This window comes from Talpa europaea (assembly GCF_964194135.1).
Source record: "Talpa europaea genome assembly, chromosome: 9".
Taxonomy (NCBI): Eukaryota; Metazoa; Chordata; class Mammalia; order Eulipotyphla; family Talpidae; genus Talpa; species Talpa europaea.
Window position 1 is genome coordinate 16,744,764 of NC_140076.1, and position 17,184 is coordinate 16,761,947.

General features: G+C 37.1%; 1 protein-coding gene across 9 annotated transcripts in view; it reads left to right on the forward strand.

Annotated features, from left to right (window-relative positions):
• Positions 1-17,184, forward strand: part of EPB41 (erythrocyte membrane protein band 4.1) — a gene marked incomplete at both ends in the record, with an annotated part of 80,342 nt that overhangs the window by 19,296 nt on the left and 43,862 nt on the right. For all 9 annotated transcript variants that reach the window (XM_084243136.1, XM_084243137.1, XM_084243138.1 and 6 more), the window contains 4 exons: positions 1,115-1,202; positions 4,721-4,873; positions 7,453-7,550; positions 9,596-9,768. In XM_084243136.1, the coding sequence (XP_084099262.1) occupies positions 1,115-1,202; positions 4,721-4,873; positions 7,453-7,550; positions 9,596-9,768 (512 nt within the window). The remainder of the gene's footprint in view (positions 1-1,114; positions 1,203-4,720; positions 4,874-7,452; positions 7,551-9,595; positions 9,769-17,184) is intronic.

Below are 17,184 nucleotides of genomic sequence, written 5' to 3' on the forward strand. Positions count from 1 at the left end.
GTTCAATTTCAGACCCATTAATAAATAGAATTCAGGTGTTACGCTTTAGACGTTTGTTGGGGTTGGGGGAGCTAAGTCTTGAACAAATCTGTTGACTCTCTTTTTCATTATTGTTTCAAGGAACCCTTTGTTCTTTTTAATGAGGGTAAAGACAGATGGGCTAGGAAGAGACTTTCTCCTATTAGATGAACTGGGCACTGCTGCTTTGTTTAGCTTGAGGCAGTCTTACGGGAAAGAGGGGTTTACACGATTTTTCTTTGGGGATGTGGCTGCATTATTATTATGAATTTATACTTGATTATTCCGAATTGTGCAGCCCTAAGAGTGTTATCTTTTTCTTAAAACATTAGTTCATCAGCAGTTTCAAGAAAAAAGTTATAAAGGAGTAGGAAAGGCCATCACAGTGTTTAGGCAGAGAGACTAATTGTTTCAAACAAATTTAATTCATTGTATGCCTACTAATGGGGACATTGTACTAACAGAAAAAGCAGTCCCATTATCTACATGTGTCTATTAACCAATTTATTTTGTGTAGATCAGTGGGCAGGATACCATCTGTTACCAAAAATTTTCTTTTCATCAAGCCTGCCCCCAGTAAGTCCCCAGTTAAGTAACTTTAGCTGCCCTCCTGGTTAATTTCCATAATAACCTTATTCAGAGGTTGATAGAGAAAAAGGCAGCTAAGAGGATATTGTAAATTGTACCATACCCTCAAAGGATTTAATTTGGTCACCGCCTTAACAAAAATAAAATTAGCAGGAGGAGGGTTTATGTGAGTTGGAGAAAAAGGGAGGAATAGGAGGGACTGAATTGATTATGGGTGAAGAGCTTTAAGAGCTTTAAATTGTATGTTGGATTTTTTTTAAACTTTTTTCTTATAGCTTTTTGGTGACTGTGTTTCTCTAAGATGTCCTTTTTGGGGGAAATATTTCAATAATTTAGACACAGGTGTGAAAAGTCCTTTTCCATAATATTCCACTTTCAGGACCATGAAATATATCTATAATATATATTGATCTATATGTCAATATTTATAATACATGTATTTACGAGCATATTTTTATAAAGTACAGTTACACTATAACATTGCATTTTTATCTTTGTTTTTTCAAAGGTCCATGACTCCAGCTCAGGCTGACTTGGAATTTCTTGAGAATGCCAAAAAGTTGTCAATGTATGGTGTTGACCTTCATAAAGCAAAGGTAAAGATAACCTTGGCCATTTTCAATATGAATGCATCAGACCTTTGTCACATAGTACCTTCATCTGGGTTATTATAAAGTATTCAAAATAAACAGTAGCACTTGTTAGAATTTTAGGTCTTTCAATTGAATCAATCAGGTGTATCATATGTATGCATTGAATGTATATCAATCTTTGGGTTGTATAGAACATTCAAAAGAGATGGTTCTTTTTTAAATTTTTAAAAAATTTTTTACATCATTGTTCATTTTTAAACAATATTTGCTTCCCCCTACCCCCTCAGGTGTAGTCCCCATAGAGTTTCCTTCACCAATGCACCCGTGCACCATCACCTCAGTCCCCTGTGTTCCTCCCTCCCGCCTTCTGATCCCCCTCCCTCCACCTCCTCTGCAGTTTGTCTCTGATTTATAATTGTCTATTTTTGCTTTGTTGTGTTTTGTACTGTTGTTGGTTTTTTACACTGTTGTCTTATTTGGTTCTCCTATATTCCTGCTATAAGTGAAACCATCCAATTATTTTTCTTTTTCCTTCTGGCTTGTTTCACTGAGCATAATTCCTTCTAGCTCCATCCATGTTGTTGTGAATGGCATGAGTTTATATTTTTGATTGCTGAATAATATTCCATTGTGTATATGTACCACATCTTTTTGGGCATTTGGGTTGTTTCCAGGTTTTGCCTATTGTAAATAGTGCTGCAATAAACATAGGGGTACAGGTGGTCTTTTGAATCAATGTTTTTGTGTCCTTTGGGTAGATCCCTACGAGTGGAATTGCTGGGTCGTATGGTAGCTCCATTTTTAGTAGACTGAGGAACCTCCAGACAGCGTTGCATAGTGGTTGGACCTGTTTGCACTCCCACCAGCAATGTAGGAGAATTTCTTTTTCACCACATCCTTGCCAACATTTGTTGCTTGTTTTTCAAAAGAGAGGGTTCTTACTGGAATTTTTAAGTCTGTCAATGGAATCAGTCAAGTGTATCAAAAGTATAAATTGACTTGCCCTTTTGTGACTTTACTACCACATGAAGTTTCATGTACATATACTGTAAGGATCAAAAAATAGAGCAAATAGAGCAAAAGAAATGATACTTTCCTAAAGTATCAAATGTGAAGGTGTGTTTGAAAATATAGAATGTCACTAAGGCCTGTTTTACAGCCAAGGTCACTTACATCAGAATCACCTGTAAGGTTTATATGCTGAGTCCTAAGGTCCTCCCAAATTTAATGAATTACTTTGGAGAGGAGATTCTAGAATCTCCGGAATCACTGAACTTCCCAAATGATTCTCATTCATATTTCAATGTGAGAATTATCAGCCAGAGGTGGTGGTTTTCAGAGTGTGATCTCTGAACTGGCAACGTTTAGCATCATCTTGGAACTTGTTGGAAATGCACCTTTCACGCCCCATCTCAGAGATACTGATCAGCAACTCTGTGGGTGGAGTCCAGCAGTCTGTTCTAACAAGCTCTGCGAGTGATTCTGATGTACACAGAATGGGCCATAGTATCTCTGTTGAGGACCGCTGGGATGGGGAATTGAGCTTTAATACTACCCATGCTTAAATACAGTTTAACTGAATACTTAATGGAAGTCATTTGACTTCGCTCATCTTCAGCTACTGAAATAGTTGAGGAAATTGTGAGGGGAAGGGCTCAAGGGATGATCTGAGATTCCTTTAGAGGGACAACTAGGATGTGTGTTGGTGAGACTCAGAACCATGTCCAGAAATAAGCAAAGGAATAAGGATGCTTAGCCCACAGGAGAGAAAGTTTAGGGAAGACATAAACATCTATCTTCGTGTATTTAAAGGATTGATATGTGAAGTACAGATTTTACTGTGGCTTCAAAATATAAAACTAGAGCCAATAAAATGGAAACTACAGGGAAATACTATCCAGCTCAGTTTGAAAAATTGTGTAATAGTCAGAGCTATTCGGAGACAGGCTAGACTGCCTGAGAAGGTTGTGTACTTTCTGTCACTGGAGGAATTCCAAGATAGGCTGAGTAATCATTTGGTAGGAATTTAGAAAAGGACAAACATCTGGTGGGTGATTGGACTATAGTGATCTTTCAGGCCACTCCCAACCTTAATATCTAGTATTTGAAGTCTCTTTCTTATTTAAACTCTACTAATTATAGTAAAATTTCATTGTTTGTTGGTTTTTCTTAAGATGCTGCTCCTTACTGTTTTGCACTAGTTAGTGTTTTGACTGTAACTTCTGTGACTCTCTAAAGCACTCAGAGGGTAGAATGAGCAGCACATCAGGTCAGGTGTGTCTGTTCTATGAAGTTTTTAGTTGTTACTTCTCAGTTCCTGCTAGAGGCTGGTGTCAAGTTAGTAATTGTTAGAAAAGGATGAAGGATTTAGGCAGTATGTTCCTTTCCCAGAGGATGTAGAGCAGATAGTATCTCCAAAACATATAATTAAGATAGAGATATAGTTATACCCAGAGGCTTTAGGAACTTAAGAGGGTTATTCTGGAAAATTCTGTTATATGGTCATGAAATCGGAGCTATATATAGTTAATACTTCTCGATTTTGCTGCACTAACACATGTAGCACAAATGTGTTTCTCTACTCACCTTGAGAAAAGAAGCAGAGATGGACTCAGGTGAAATTAATTTTCCTTAAATTACAGACATTAATAATGTATAATTTAAAAATGTCTTTAATAAAGATGCATGTAATGTGGCTTTGTTTTATCACATATATGTATTTGAACCTGAGAAGGTTGCGTGCTCTCTGTCACTGGAGGAATTCCAAGATAGGCTGGAGATATATATATATATATATATATATATATATATATATATATTTATGTATTTATTTAATGGCCACATTATATTTCGCTATGTGAATGAATGGACAGTAATTTAACCCTAATGCTTGGATACTTAGGTTATATCCAGTTTTTCACTCTTATAACACTCTGAGCATTTTCATGTATGAAGCCTTTTCTGAGATTTGAATGATTTCCTTGGAATACATTACAGAAATAGAATTACTGAGACTGATTTGGATGTTTTAAAGACATTTGGGATAGGTAAGAACATTGATGTTTCTGGAATGTTGTATGGTAACATTTTTACATAGCCCGAACAGTCATCTGGCTTATGATTGTTAGTTTAAGTTTTATTTTTTTTTATATGCTTTGTAACTGCTGGTGGTGGTTGACATTTGTAGTTTATCTTTAATTTTTTTAAAGATTTATTTATTTATGCATACAAGAACTAGGGTACAGCCAGAGGTGCTGGGGGGTGGTGAGAGGATTCACCAGAGACAGAGTAGGGAACAGAACAGGCAGACTGATTGAATACACTGCTGAGGGGAGCAGCGGGTGAAACAGGAGAGGTCTGCTGTGCCATATGGGTCAAACTCATGCTGCAGAAACTGCGAATAGCTTCATAATATTGTGCTTAGCCCCTTGACAAGGGAGGCCCCTGTAGATTATCTTTTAATAGTCAGCAATGTATTGTGCACTTTATTTAAGACAAATGCCAATGCTTTTCTTTTTCAGGACCTAGAGGGAGTGGATATCATTCTAGGTGTCTGCTCTAGTGGCCTTCTGGTTTACAAAGATAAGCTGAGAATTAACCGCTTTCCTTGGCCCAAAGTGCTGAAGATTTCTTACAAACGTAGCAGCTTTTTCATCAAGATTCGACCTGGAGAGGTATAAAAGGCACATGTCTTTTTTCCTGATTCAGAGACCAGGCCTAAAACATCTTTTCATTCCTGTTTTCTTTGTCATGTCATTGAAGAGGTCACTCTACTACTAACTACTAATATTTAGGAGCAGATAATTCTGTTCTCTAAATTAGTCTATCAGGACTAATGCTGCTTCTCTTTCTTACCACTAATCTTCTGGACATTTCACTTTATTTAAAGAAATATCCCATAACCAAAGTGAAACTTGGATTGGTAAACTTGTTCCTTGTTTACTATAGGTAAAAACTTGATGGAAAAAAAATTTTTTTAATTAAATAGCATGAAATTTTTAAATTGTGGAGTTAATGCATGTTTTGTACTGTGAATTCCTTACCTTGTATAATTAGAATTTTTTTATATGTATAGTTTCAAGTGTTTACTAAGAATATGTTCTAGGGTAAAGGTCTAGATTTTTAAGAGTAGCATTTTCAGCTCTATACCAGATACCTCAGTTGGTGATCAAATTTCAGGATATACTAATGCCAGCAATTTAACTTTTATGTTAAAGAGTTGTTATGCATAGCAGGGGCAAGAAAAGGGTTTCTAGCTCCTACTCTGTTTGCTATTGAGCAAAAGACCCTTCATGACCCTAAAGCTCAGCCACCTTCTTTGTCATGCTTGATTTGACGATCAAATGAGATGCCCATAAAAGCCCTAAACAGAAAAGCATCAGACTAATATAAGTGGCTTTTTTGTGTAACTATCACCATCTGCTGGTGAGAAATGACTCATTATTAGAGCATGGAAATACTGAATATGTAGCCTTAAACATTTTGAATAAGGATTATCAATGAAGTTTGCTATTATTTATCTGTGTCTAGCATGGAACCATCAGTGTCTTCCTACAAAGAATTCAAATCCCAAGGTCATTCAGATGACAAATATTTATTAAGGACTTTCTTTGTGCCAGACACTGTTCTATGGGCTAGGAATATAACAACACAGTTCATCCTTCAGTGATCTTAGGTTTCAATGTGGGAAGACAAAAAATTAATGCACAAATATCAGTAAATAAATGAGAACATCTGTTTTCTTTAAATGTCAACTATATAATATATACTAAACTACAGAATTCTTTTTTTTTTTTAATTTTCTAGAGGCATGTCTTATTTATTTATTTATTTATTATTTGTTTGTTTGTTTGGTTTATACATGCACTGGGTACAGTCAGAAGCGTGGGAGGGTGAGAGAATTCACCAGAGCCAGAGCGGGGAGCAGAGCAGGCAGAAGGACCAAAGTACACTGCTGAGGGGAGCAGCGGGCGGCAGGAGAGGTCTGCGTGCCATGTGGGACCCTCCTCCGGTGGCCGGGGAGCAGCCGGGGATCGAACCGGCTGCAGAGGCTGCAGGCAGCTTCGCAACCCAGCGCTCAACCGCTGCGCCACCGGGGAGGCCCTAAACTACAGAATTCTTAAGAAAGCAATCAGAAGCAACAGTAGGTTTTGGTTTTTTTTTTTTTTAAAGCTTAGGGCTACTTTTTTTTTTAAGATTTATTTATTTATTTATACAAGCACTGGGTACAGTCAGAAGCATGGGAGGGTGAAAGAATTCGCCAGAGCCAGAGGGGAGAGCAGAAGGCAGATGGACGAAGTACACTGCTGAGGGGAGCAGCGGGTGGCAGGAGAGGTCTGCGCGCCATGTGGGACCCTTGCCAGTGGCTGGGGATCGAACAGGCGCTGCCCAGCAACTGTAGGTTTTCTGAGGAGTGTGGTATTACCACTGCAGTAGGAGATTTAGCATGATGTAGTAGACACTGTGAAGTTCTGCTTCTGCCACTTAGTAGCTGGGAGACTGAGCACATAACTTCGCTGACCTCAGTTTCTTCATGTATCAAAACATAAATAATGTTCTATCATCTTCGTGTTCTTGGCAATGGTAGGTACTAGAAGTAAGTGTCAGTTTTCTCTCTCTCTGCTTAAGGCAGAGATGAGGAGGGCAGTGTTTCTAGTAGTTCTAGTTTGATTGGCTTGCTTAATCAAAGGGGCGTGTAGATCAATTAAATCAATTAAAGGGAAAAAAAGAAAAGATATTTGATAATTCAAGAATCTGGTTTGAATATGGTTTAAACATAGGAATATGTTTAAGACAAAGGTTTTGGCTTCTACTACTAAAAACTACTACATGACAGTTATGATTAATTGGAAGAATCATTCAGTGCCCGATTCCCTAATCATTGAGTAGTCTAGAATCTCAAATGCAGATGATGACTAAGGAAGAGCAGTGTCTAGACAATCAGAAGGTGACTTAATTTTTGTTTTGGAAAAATGTATGTACAGTGTATTTGCATGTGTATGTTTTTCTTAACAAAATAAGATGTATAAATAATATAAAATGTATTCCCTGGCTTCCTTGCTTTGGAAAAAGTCACCCTCAGTGAGTAAATTTATTTTGTTGAGTAGGGAAAAACTTAATGATATTTTATGTCTTAGACTATGAGTACTCTTTTTATTCCCAATGACCTCTTCTGAAGGACTGTATTTCTCTGGTATTGTATCATTCTGGTCAAATAATATTTCATGTTTCATCTTTATTTCTGTTTTTATAGCAAGAACAGTATGAAAGTACCATTGGATTCAAACTTCCCAGTTATCGAGCAGCTAAGAAATTATGGAAAGTCTGTGTAGAGCACCACACATTTTTCAGGTATTGTGTTAAGTATTTTTCAAGGACAAATTATTTGTGCATATTTCTATTTTGAGCTTTCTATTGAAATTCTCTTCTTTGTTTGGCTGGCATTCTTTTATTTAGTTCAGGTGAGATCATCTTAAGCAAGGCACAGTGGATCTAGTCTTCTTCCTCTAGATTGAAACATGTGCTCCACGTGATATGGCAGAAGGAAGAGAGAAGTGAGGAGTAAAGTGAGGACTCTTCCAGGAGCCCTGAGATTGTCAGGGGAGACACTGACTTATCTCCACATGGAATGTCTCAGCACTTAACTACTTTCTGTGGGGAGTTTTATACAAGAAGGTTAAAGATAGAAAGTGTATTGTTACCCTGACTCTGATCAATCTCAGAAAGGGTGCATAGAGAACTATCCTTGAAGCCAATTATATCCTGTAATCAGAAGACAAAGAAAGTCTCCACTGCCCTGCTTTTCAAGAGGCTACATCATTAATGCCTGATGTTCATTTACCAAGCATTTTCTGTGTACTTATCCTTTGAGTAGGCACTGTACTAGGCATTGGGAATATACCGCAAGATAGTTTGTGTCCTTGTCCAGATGGTACATAATATCTAGCAGAGACAATAGACCTTAGATGAGTCATTGCTTTTCTTGAAAAGATAGCTGGTTATTATCAGCGTTTAAGAAAATTTCCATATTATGGGAAATTGCATTCATAGCAACAGTAAAGATAGTAGTATAATGAACTCTGTACTTATCACCCAGCTCCAATAATTATCACCCCAAGGCCAATTTTATTTCACCTATCTTCCCACCCACTCCTTCCCACTACTTCTCTGACTGTTTTGAAGCAAATCCTAGACCTAGTCATAAATAAACTTGACTCATTATGAATGGCTCTCAAGAGAGATAGTTATGATATCCTTTCCTTCTACTTGTATCTTCGTATCACACTGAGCTCTATAACACTATGGACAGAAGAAAAGTCAGGAAAAATAATACTTCAATTCTCATTTCAAAATAAACATGAGGGTACATTTTATGCCCAATTAAAGAATCTTAATTATTGCTTATGATTTTTTTATACTTTTAACATCCCCTCTTTATAATCAATATCCCAGCCTCCAAATTAGAATTTTTATAAAGGGTAAGAAAAAGAGCAGTTATTTTCAATGTTTAATGTCTGTAGTACAGAATTCAGCTGTGACTAGTATATTTAACAGCAGGATAGCATATATAAATCCATTTTGTCAAAATAAGGCATAGGAATATGTTTCATTATATGAAAGAAATGTTTAAGTATTCGAATGTAAAAAAAATGCTTTCTTTTTGATAGCATTTCATGTAGTGATTTATGTATTTATTCAGGAAACATTTATCGAATGCCAAATTCATGCCAGGCACAATGCCAGAAATGAAAACACAAAGATGAATAAGTCATATTTTTTATCCTTTACCCCTAGAGACTTCACAGTTCATAGGGGAGACCAGCTCATAAATTGTTTCAAATCAATGCAGTAATAAATACTGTGACAAAAGGGAGCATGGGATACTGTATAGGAAAAAGATGGGGTACCTAACTGAGGAGATAATATACCAAAAATATAAAGTAGGTCACGGGGTATTAATTAAGTTTGGAGTGTACTTGGCAAGATTATCATTTTAATAGAATGGAAAATGAACTCTGAACTTAGACCCTATTTGCCCAATCTCTTAACAACAACCTTAAGCAATTCCCTTTGTGAGGCTCAACTTCCTGTATCTATAAAATGAGACTACATAGAGGGATATAGTAAAAATAGTCCAGTGCTATAAAAGTATTTTGAACCCATAAGGCCCTGTCTACAGATGTAAGATGATATTAATATAGGCCAAAAGTGAATTATACTTGTTGCTTTGAGAAATGACATAGAATTAATGATTGCCTGGTTGGAGATCCATTTTAGTAACTATAAGGAATCTATGAGAATTTTGAAGCTTTTTTGAATTCTTGATTTTGTTTTTAATCTTATGGTCTCATTACAATAAGATAATATATATGACTCTTATGTTTTTTTCCCCCCAGGCTGACATCTACAGACACCATTCCTAAAAGCAAATTTCTTGCACTGGGATCCAAGTTTCGATATAGTGGCCGAACTCAGGCTCAGACCAGGCAATACAGTGCTCTGATTGACAGGCCTGCCCCACACTTTGAGCGCACAGCGAGCAAACGGGCATCCCGGAGCCTTGATGGAGGTAGGTGCAGAATACTAGTAATTTCTTGTGATCCTCTCTTTAGAGAAAGATAAAAGAAGTACAATTATGTATTTGAAAATTAAAAGAATCTCAATTATAAAATGAAATGAACCTTATTGATTGTCTAATTCAGTGGAATCATCTTAAGAAAAGAAAACCTGAGTTTCAGAGAGAGTAGTGACTAGATCAGGTTTCCACTACTAGGTAGTGGTTGATTGAACACTACCAGAATTAGAATTTAGAAGCTCTAACACAGAGTAAAAACCTAATGTAGTATATTAGACTATAGCCTTATCAAACATTTTTAAATGGGTACTTTTTCAGCAGAAAAGAGGCGTTAGTAGCCTCACCAGAGCAATGATTTAAAAGTTTAGATCATTTTGTCATGTGGAAATTACAGGCAGAAAGAGGAATACTATTATTGGAATCTTCAAATTTTGTTTAAATAAAATAGGAAGTAAATAAGTTTCATGAGTGCATATACTGACAGAAAACCTTTCTGAATTTTTCTAAGGTAAGTCTCAAGGATTTGAAAGTATTGCTGAAATGAAGTACCAAACTATATTCAGTTCTTTATGCCACTAAAAAGAAAAGGTAACTAATAAATAAAAGTTCTGAAGGCAACTGCCAAAATAGAGTACTGTCAGTTACTTTTTTGAAGGACTTGCCAGTACATGGCTTCTATGCAATCTGTGAAAGCAGGGGGCATGTTACAGAAGTTAGGGGCTTGGATTCTGGATTCAGACCTGGTTCCAATCTCAACCCCTGCATTTAGGATCTTACCTTCTTGGTCAAATTACTTAATCTCTCTGTGCCTTTTTCTCATTTATAAAACAGGGGTAATAATAATGCAATACTACCCTAAAAGAGTTTTTTTTTTTTTTAAATAGAGGCATGTTTTATTTATTTATTTGTTTGTTTGCTTGTTCGTTTATACATGCACTGGGTACAGTCAGAAGCGCGGGAGGGTGAGAGAATTCACCAGAGCAGGGAGCAGAGCAGGCAGAAGGACCGAAGTACACTGCTGAGGGGAGTAGCGGGCGGCAGGAGAGGTCTGCGCGCCATGTGAGACCCTCCTCTGGTGGCCGGGGAGCAGCCGGGGATCGAACTGGCGCTGCAGAGGCCGCGGGCAGCTTCGCAACCCAGCGCTCAACCGCTGCGCCACCAGGGAGGCCCCCTAAAAGAGTTTTAATGAAGAATAAATGAGATGGTATATGTGTATGGTACTTAGCACAATGGTTGACATTTAATAAGTCAAAAATATTACCATCATTAAGATAGTGTTAATATTCTAGACACCGCATTGTTATTTAATTATTTTGTATCATCCAGAACCATATTTTGGTTTGTTGCATTATGGGAATGTATGTCAGAAACACCTCACTCAGTTTAAAGGAATGAGGAACGAGGAAGCCATTCTTGGAAAAGAGATTTCCCAAGCAATTTTGTTCTTCCATACTGCAAGTCAGGCTGTTTTCTTTCAGGTGTTTTTCTGTTGCCTTGACTGCGAAGGTACTGCTTTAATAGTAATAAGACAGATTGCAGGTTTTGTTTTATTTGGTCTCTATCACAAACCTAGGAATTAGACTGAGAGATTAACTTTTCCTAAAATGTGATAGCTGCTAAGTGGGTTGGTATGCAGGTTGGGTGAGCTTCAAAACCCATGTTCTTTGAGACACTTATTTATTCTTTTTTCACCAAGGTATTTTTATACATACTATGTGTTAGGTATTGTTCCACTCACAGAATATACAGCTGTGAGCTTACCGGCATAGTCTCTGACCTCATGGGGCTTATATTCGATGTGTCGAAACAAAACAAAACCATTTCAGGTAGCGATAAGTGTTATGAAGAAAACAAAGCAATAATGGGATAGAATGTCTGGGCTTGGGGGATGTGGTTTGGGGAGCTGTTTGAGATTGAGGAATCTAAGTATAGAATGTTCTTCTGAGGAGTCCATTAGAACAGACACCTGAATTATGAGAAGCTTAGATACTCACAAAATCTTGGAGGAGAAAATTCTGAAAGAGAAGTAACTATTATAAAATCCTGGAGGTGGGAATGAGCTTGACATGAGACTTCATGTCAATTAGTGCTGTCTATAAAGCTGTCTGTGCTGATGGGAATCTATTTTGTGACATCCAGTTTGGGAACCAGTAGCCGCAGGTGAATTTGAAATGTGATGGTGTAACTGAGGGCTGAATGTTAATTTAATAGCCACATGTGGCTATTCAGCATAGGTCTAGCTCCTAGTAAATGAAGAGAAGTAAAAAATAAGTTAAGTTAGAGAAATGGACAGGGGCCAGATAGTGCAGGGCCTTGGAGGCCATAGTATAGAAGTTAGATTTTTTTTTTTTAAATTGCAGTTGAAAGATATTAGAGGGAGGGATATGATCTAATTTCCATTTTTAGAAGATCACTCTGATTGAGGTGGGAGGAAAGCAGAAGTGTAGTTAACTGTCGCAAGATATAGGTGAGAAATGGTGACAACTTGGACTTGAGAATTAGCAGTGAAGGCACAAAATTTGCTCAGGGATATTCCTGAGCTCCTTGTCCAGTAGGTTACTGTACTTCCAGTTCACCTTAGGCTTGGGGAACCTGTTGTTTTTATTAATTTATACAAGTATGTCAGTGAGGAAAATTGAGGTTGAAAAATTTAAGCAACTTTTGCATGATCCCGCATATATTAAGTTGCAAAACTAGGACTAATCTCAGGTCTGCTGACTGAGACAGGGGACATGAGACAGACCATGTCCCCTGACTTTTCCTAAGTGGAATTTCAGTTACATAAATACTGTGCTGATGTATTCTTTCTTTCTAATAGCAAAATAACCAAAAAGTCAACTGTTAATGAGCTTTGGTGCCTTGAACAAATTAGAAAGCATTACTTACAGAAATATTATTATTTATAGAAATTATATCTTCATTGTTGTCATTTTTCTAGCTGGGGCCTCATAGTTGAAGATATTAAAAAATCTTCATGTCTCTGCCTCTTGACTAATATTGGCTAGTTCTTACTAAATTATACACTGTGTTCCTTGGGGGAATGGGAGATATTTCCAAAAACTTGCCTTCAGAATGCTGTACGAATGCTTGAGATTCTAAAACTAAAGTCAGTCAGATGACTCTAAAGGAAGCCAGATTATTGGTGACGTTACCATAGCATCACAGAGTTTTGGGGCTTGGGAAAAGATGAAATCATTTATTCCAGTCACCTAATTTTATAGAAGTGGAGTTGATCCAAAAAAAAAAAAAAAAGTAATTTGTCCAAAGTTAATATAGTTCAGCAGCACAAACTTAGAACAGAATCTACATTGCCTGGTAGCTAGAATAATCCTCTCTTTCCTTGCTGTATTCTTTGTTGTCTCCTTCCTATCTACATATTTTGAGAATTTTTTTGAAAGATGTATCATCTTAACTGGTCCTTACAATTACCACAGTACTTGTTATATTATAAGCACTTTGGTAAATGTTGAAAATAACATGATTGCTTCTCCTGTTTAGTTGAATGTGTGCAGAATTTTATGTTCCAAATTCCTATGTGATATTTTCTAAATATGAATCTTTTGTCAGCTATATACTCGTATAGATACTATATATACATACATATATACATACATATATATGTCTATTCTCTGTTTCTTGCTTTTTCGTTCTTTTAATGGTATCATTGGATGAACAGAACCTCTACATCTTAATGTAATCTAGTTGATCAAATTTTTACTTTTTTGCAAAGAATTTATGAGTTCAATTTAAGAAATCTTTGCCTACTCATGAGCATGAGCTGTTTTCTGAAACCCTTGTTATTTATATTTCATATTTAGATTAATAATCCATCTGCGTTTATTTTTGCATGTAAAATGAAATAGAAGTCAAAATTAATTTTTTTTTTGGGGGGGGGGCCTCCCCGGTGGCGCAGCAGTTGAGCGCTGGGTTGTGAAGCTGCCCGCAGCCTCTGCAGTGCCGGTTCCATCCCCGGCTGCTCCCCGGCCACCGGAGGAGGGTCCCACATGGCGCGCAGACCTCTCCTGCCGCCCGCTGCTCCCCTCAGCAGTGTGCTTCAGTCTGCCTGCTCTGCCCCCACTCTGGCTCTGGTGAATTCTCTCACCCTCCTGCGCTTCTAACTGTACCCAGTGCTTGTATAAATAAATAAAAATAAATCTTAAAAAAAAATTTAAAAAAACATTAATTTGTTTTTCATGTGGATATTCCATTGACTCTGTACACTGTATTAAAGATATCATTCTTTCCCCATTGTATTCCAGTATCACCTTTGTTATAAATCAAGTAACCATAAATTTTGGGAGTTTATTCCTGATCTAATCTGTTCTATTGGTCTCTGCCTATACCACACTGTCTTAATTATTCCAGCTTTATAACAAGTTTTTGTTTAGAGTTGTAAGTTCTCCAACTATCTTCTTTAATACTCTTGACCCTTGTTGTTTTCTTATATATTTTAGAATCAGATTTGCAGTTTCCTTATTTATTTTAATGGTTTATCTATGGAGTTTTTTTTTTTTTAAGATTTTTTTTTTTAATACAAGTGCTGGGGTACAGGCCAGGTACGCGGGAGGGTGAGAGGATTCATCAGAGACAGAGCGGGGAACAGAACAGGCAGACTGACGAAATACACTGCTGAGGGGAGCAGCGTGTGAGACAGGAGAGGTCTGCCATGTCATGTGGGATTCTCACTGGCCGGCCTGGATCGAACCCACGCTGCAGAGGCTGCGAACAGCTTCACGGTACAGCGCTCAACTGCCTGCGCCACGAGGGAGGCCCCTATCTGTGGAGTATATTTGGTACATAATGACATCAAGCAAAAGTAATAGTAATTGTATTACTTCTTTTCCAACTCATACTTTTAATTTCTTTTTTGCTTTGTTGCTGGCTAGAATTCTTGACAATTAGTATTCTTCTTGCTCCCAATCTCAGGGAGAAAACATCATCACTTCTTCATTCAATATGTTTGCTATAGGTTGTTCATTCAAAATGTAGCTACCTTTTATCAGATAAGGGCATTTTCTTTTATTCCTAGTTTCTTTGTGGTTATCATGAATGAATGTTGACTTTTAGCAAGTGCTTTTTACTTTATCAGATGATGTAATAAAATGATTTCCCTTTTTTGTTATGTGGATTGCATTGATTGACTTTTAATTGTTAAACTTTGCTTTCTTATAGTAAACTCAATTTGATCATAATGTTTTTCTTATAAAATAATTTTAGGATTTTTGCAACTATTTGCATAAGGGAGATAGGCCTATAGTTTTCCTTTCATGTAATATTGTGGTCAGGTTTTAGTATCAAGTCTCAACTTACCAAAATAAATTGAGAGAGATTTGCCTATTTTTCTGTTCTCTGAAAGAGCTTATGTAAAATTGATGTTATTTTTTCCTTAATGTTTGGAAAATTCACCAATAAAGCCATCTGGTCCAATAGGTCTCTTTGTGTGAGGGTTCTTTACATAGAGATTCTTTATTAGAGTCCTTTATTAGATAAAGGACTCTATATTATAGAGTCCTTTATTAGATAAAGGACTATTAAGATGTTCTAATGTTCTTGTTTCAGTCTTGGTAATTGTACTTTTCTAGGAAATGTCCATTCCATCTAGATTTTCAAATTTATTTCCATAAAGTTGGGTATCTTTTAATATCTATGAGACCCCTAGCAAAGTTCTTTTTTGTGTTCCTGATATAAGTTGTGCCTCTTTTTTTCTTCAGTAGTCTTACTGCAGATCTATTAATTTTACTAATTTTTTTCAAAGAACCACCTTTTGGTTTTGTTATCTTTTCTTTCTTTTTTTTTTTTAAGATTTATTTTTATTTATTTATACAAGCACTGGGTATAGTCAGAAGCGCTGGTGGGTGAGAGAATTCACCAGAGCCAGAGCGGAGAGCAGAGCATGCAGAAGGACCGAAGTACACTGCTGAGGGGAGCAGCGGGCGGCAGGAGAGGTCTGCGAGCCATGTGGGACCCTCCTCCAGTGGCTGGGGAGCAGCCGGGGATTGAACCGGCGCTGCAGAGGCTGCGGGCAGCTTCGCAACCCAGCGCTCAACCCCTGCGCCACTGGGGAGGCCCGGTTTTGTTATCTTTTCATAGTATATTTTTAAAATTTAATTTATGCCAGCTGTTTGTTATTTTATTTCTACTTTCACATAATTGTTCTTTTTCTAATTTCTTGAAATGGTTACCTATTGGTGTTCATTATTTTTTAAAATCTATCCTTCGGATTCAAGTGACTTGCCCAAGGTCACACACAGTTAGCAACAAGACTAGATATATAGAATCTAGAACTGTTCTCTGTTAAATGAGAGGACCCAATAAAAGGGGGGAAAACAATCTAGAATATTCTCCAAAACCTGTATTTTTTGCTATTCACTATGATAACTTCTTTTTTGTAGATGAGAATAATAAAAGGTGTTCATAGTCAATATTCATTGAGCCCTAATAAAGCAGGCACTGTTCTGAACATTTTGCATGTATTATCCTTTAAGCTTCTGAATTGCATATAAACTTGGGTAGGGCAAAATTTTTTATAGTTCTCTTTTCAAATGTCTTCTTTTTCTCTGTGCTATCTTCCTAGTATAAAAACTAGAAACAGTTGATGGGAACTATTTTTCTCTCCTTTTTCTATATCTTTCTCCATTCTTTATAATAGATTTTTTTTTCTCTATTATGTCCCCTCTTTTTTGTTTTTTAATGAATATAAAATCCTCTGAACTAGAGATGATATATTAGAGAATCGTTTATAAAAACCTCATTTTATTGATACAAATGACTATCCCCTTTCTCTTCCATTATATGCTCAGCATCTGCTTCACCAGCTGGAGAACTAAAACTGATTCAGATCCCATTTATATGATGGAGTGACGACAAGTCACAAGGATAGTAATAATGATGACAGGAACTTCTCAGCTTGTATTGTACTTTTGCTTTCAAAACATTTTCATATATTTTTTTTAAGATTTATTTATTTATTTTACAAGCACTGGGTACAGTCAGAAGCGTGGGAGGGTGAGAGAATTCACCAGAGCGGGGAACAGAACAGGCAGACTGACGAAATACACTGCTGAGGGGGGCAGCGGGTGGCAGAAGAGGTCTGTGCGCTGTGTGGGAACCTTGCCTGGCGGCCAGGGATCAAGCTGGCATTGCAGAGGCTGCAGACCGGTTTGTTCCCTGGATGCTGGCGAGGGTCCCACAAAAAAACAAAAACATAGATTCTTATTTAGTAGCAACAACCTAGTGAACAAGAAGCTTTCAGGATTTCTTGTTTTAATTCATGAGAAACTAGGCCACAAAAATGCCATGTTACTCATGAGAGTCATACAGCCAAGTACTTCTTTCATTTGGTGGTTGTGGTTGCAAGTGATCTTTGCCAGGAGCATATATCTGTATCATCTTTGGAGCTTTGAGACAAAC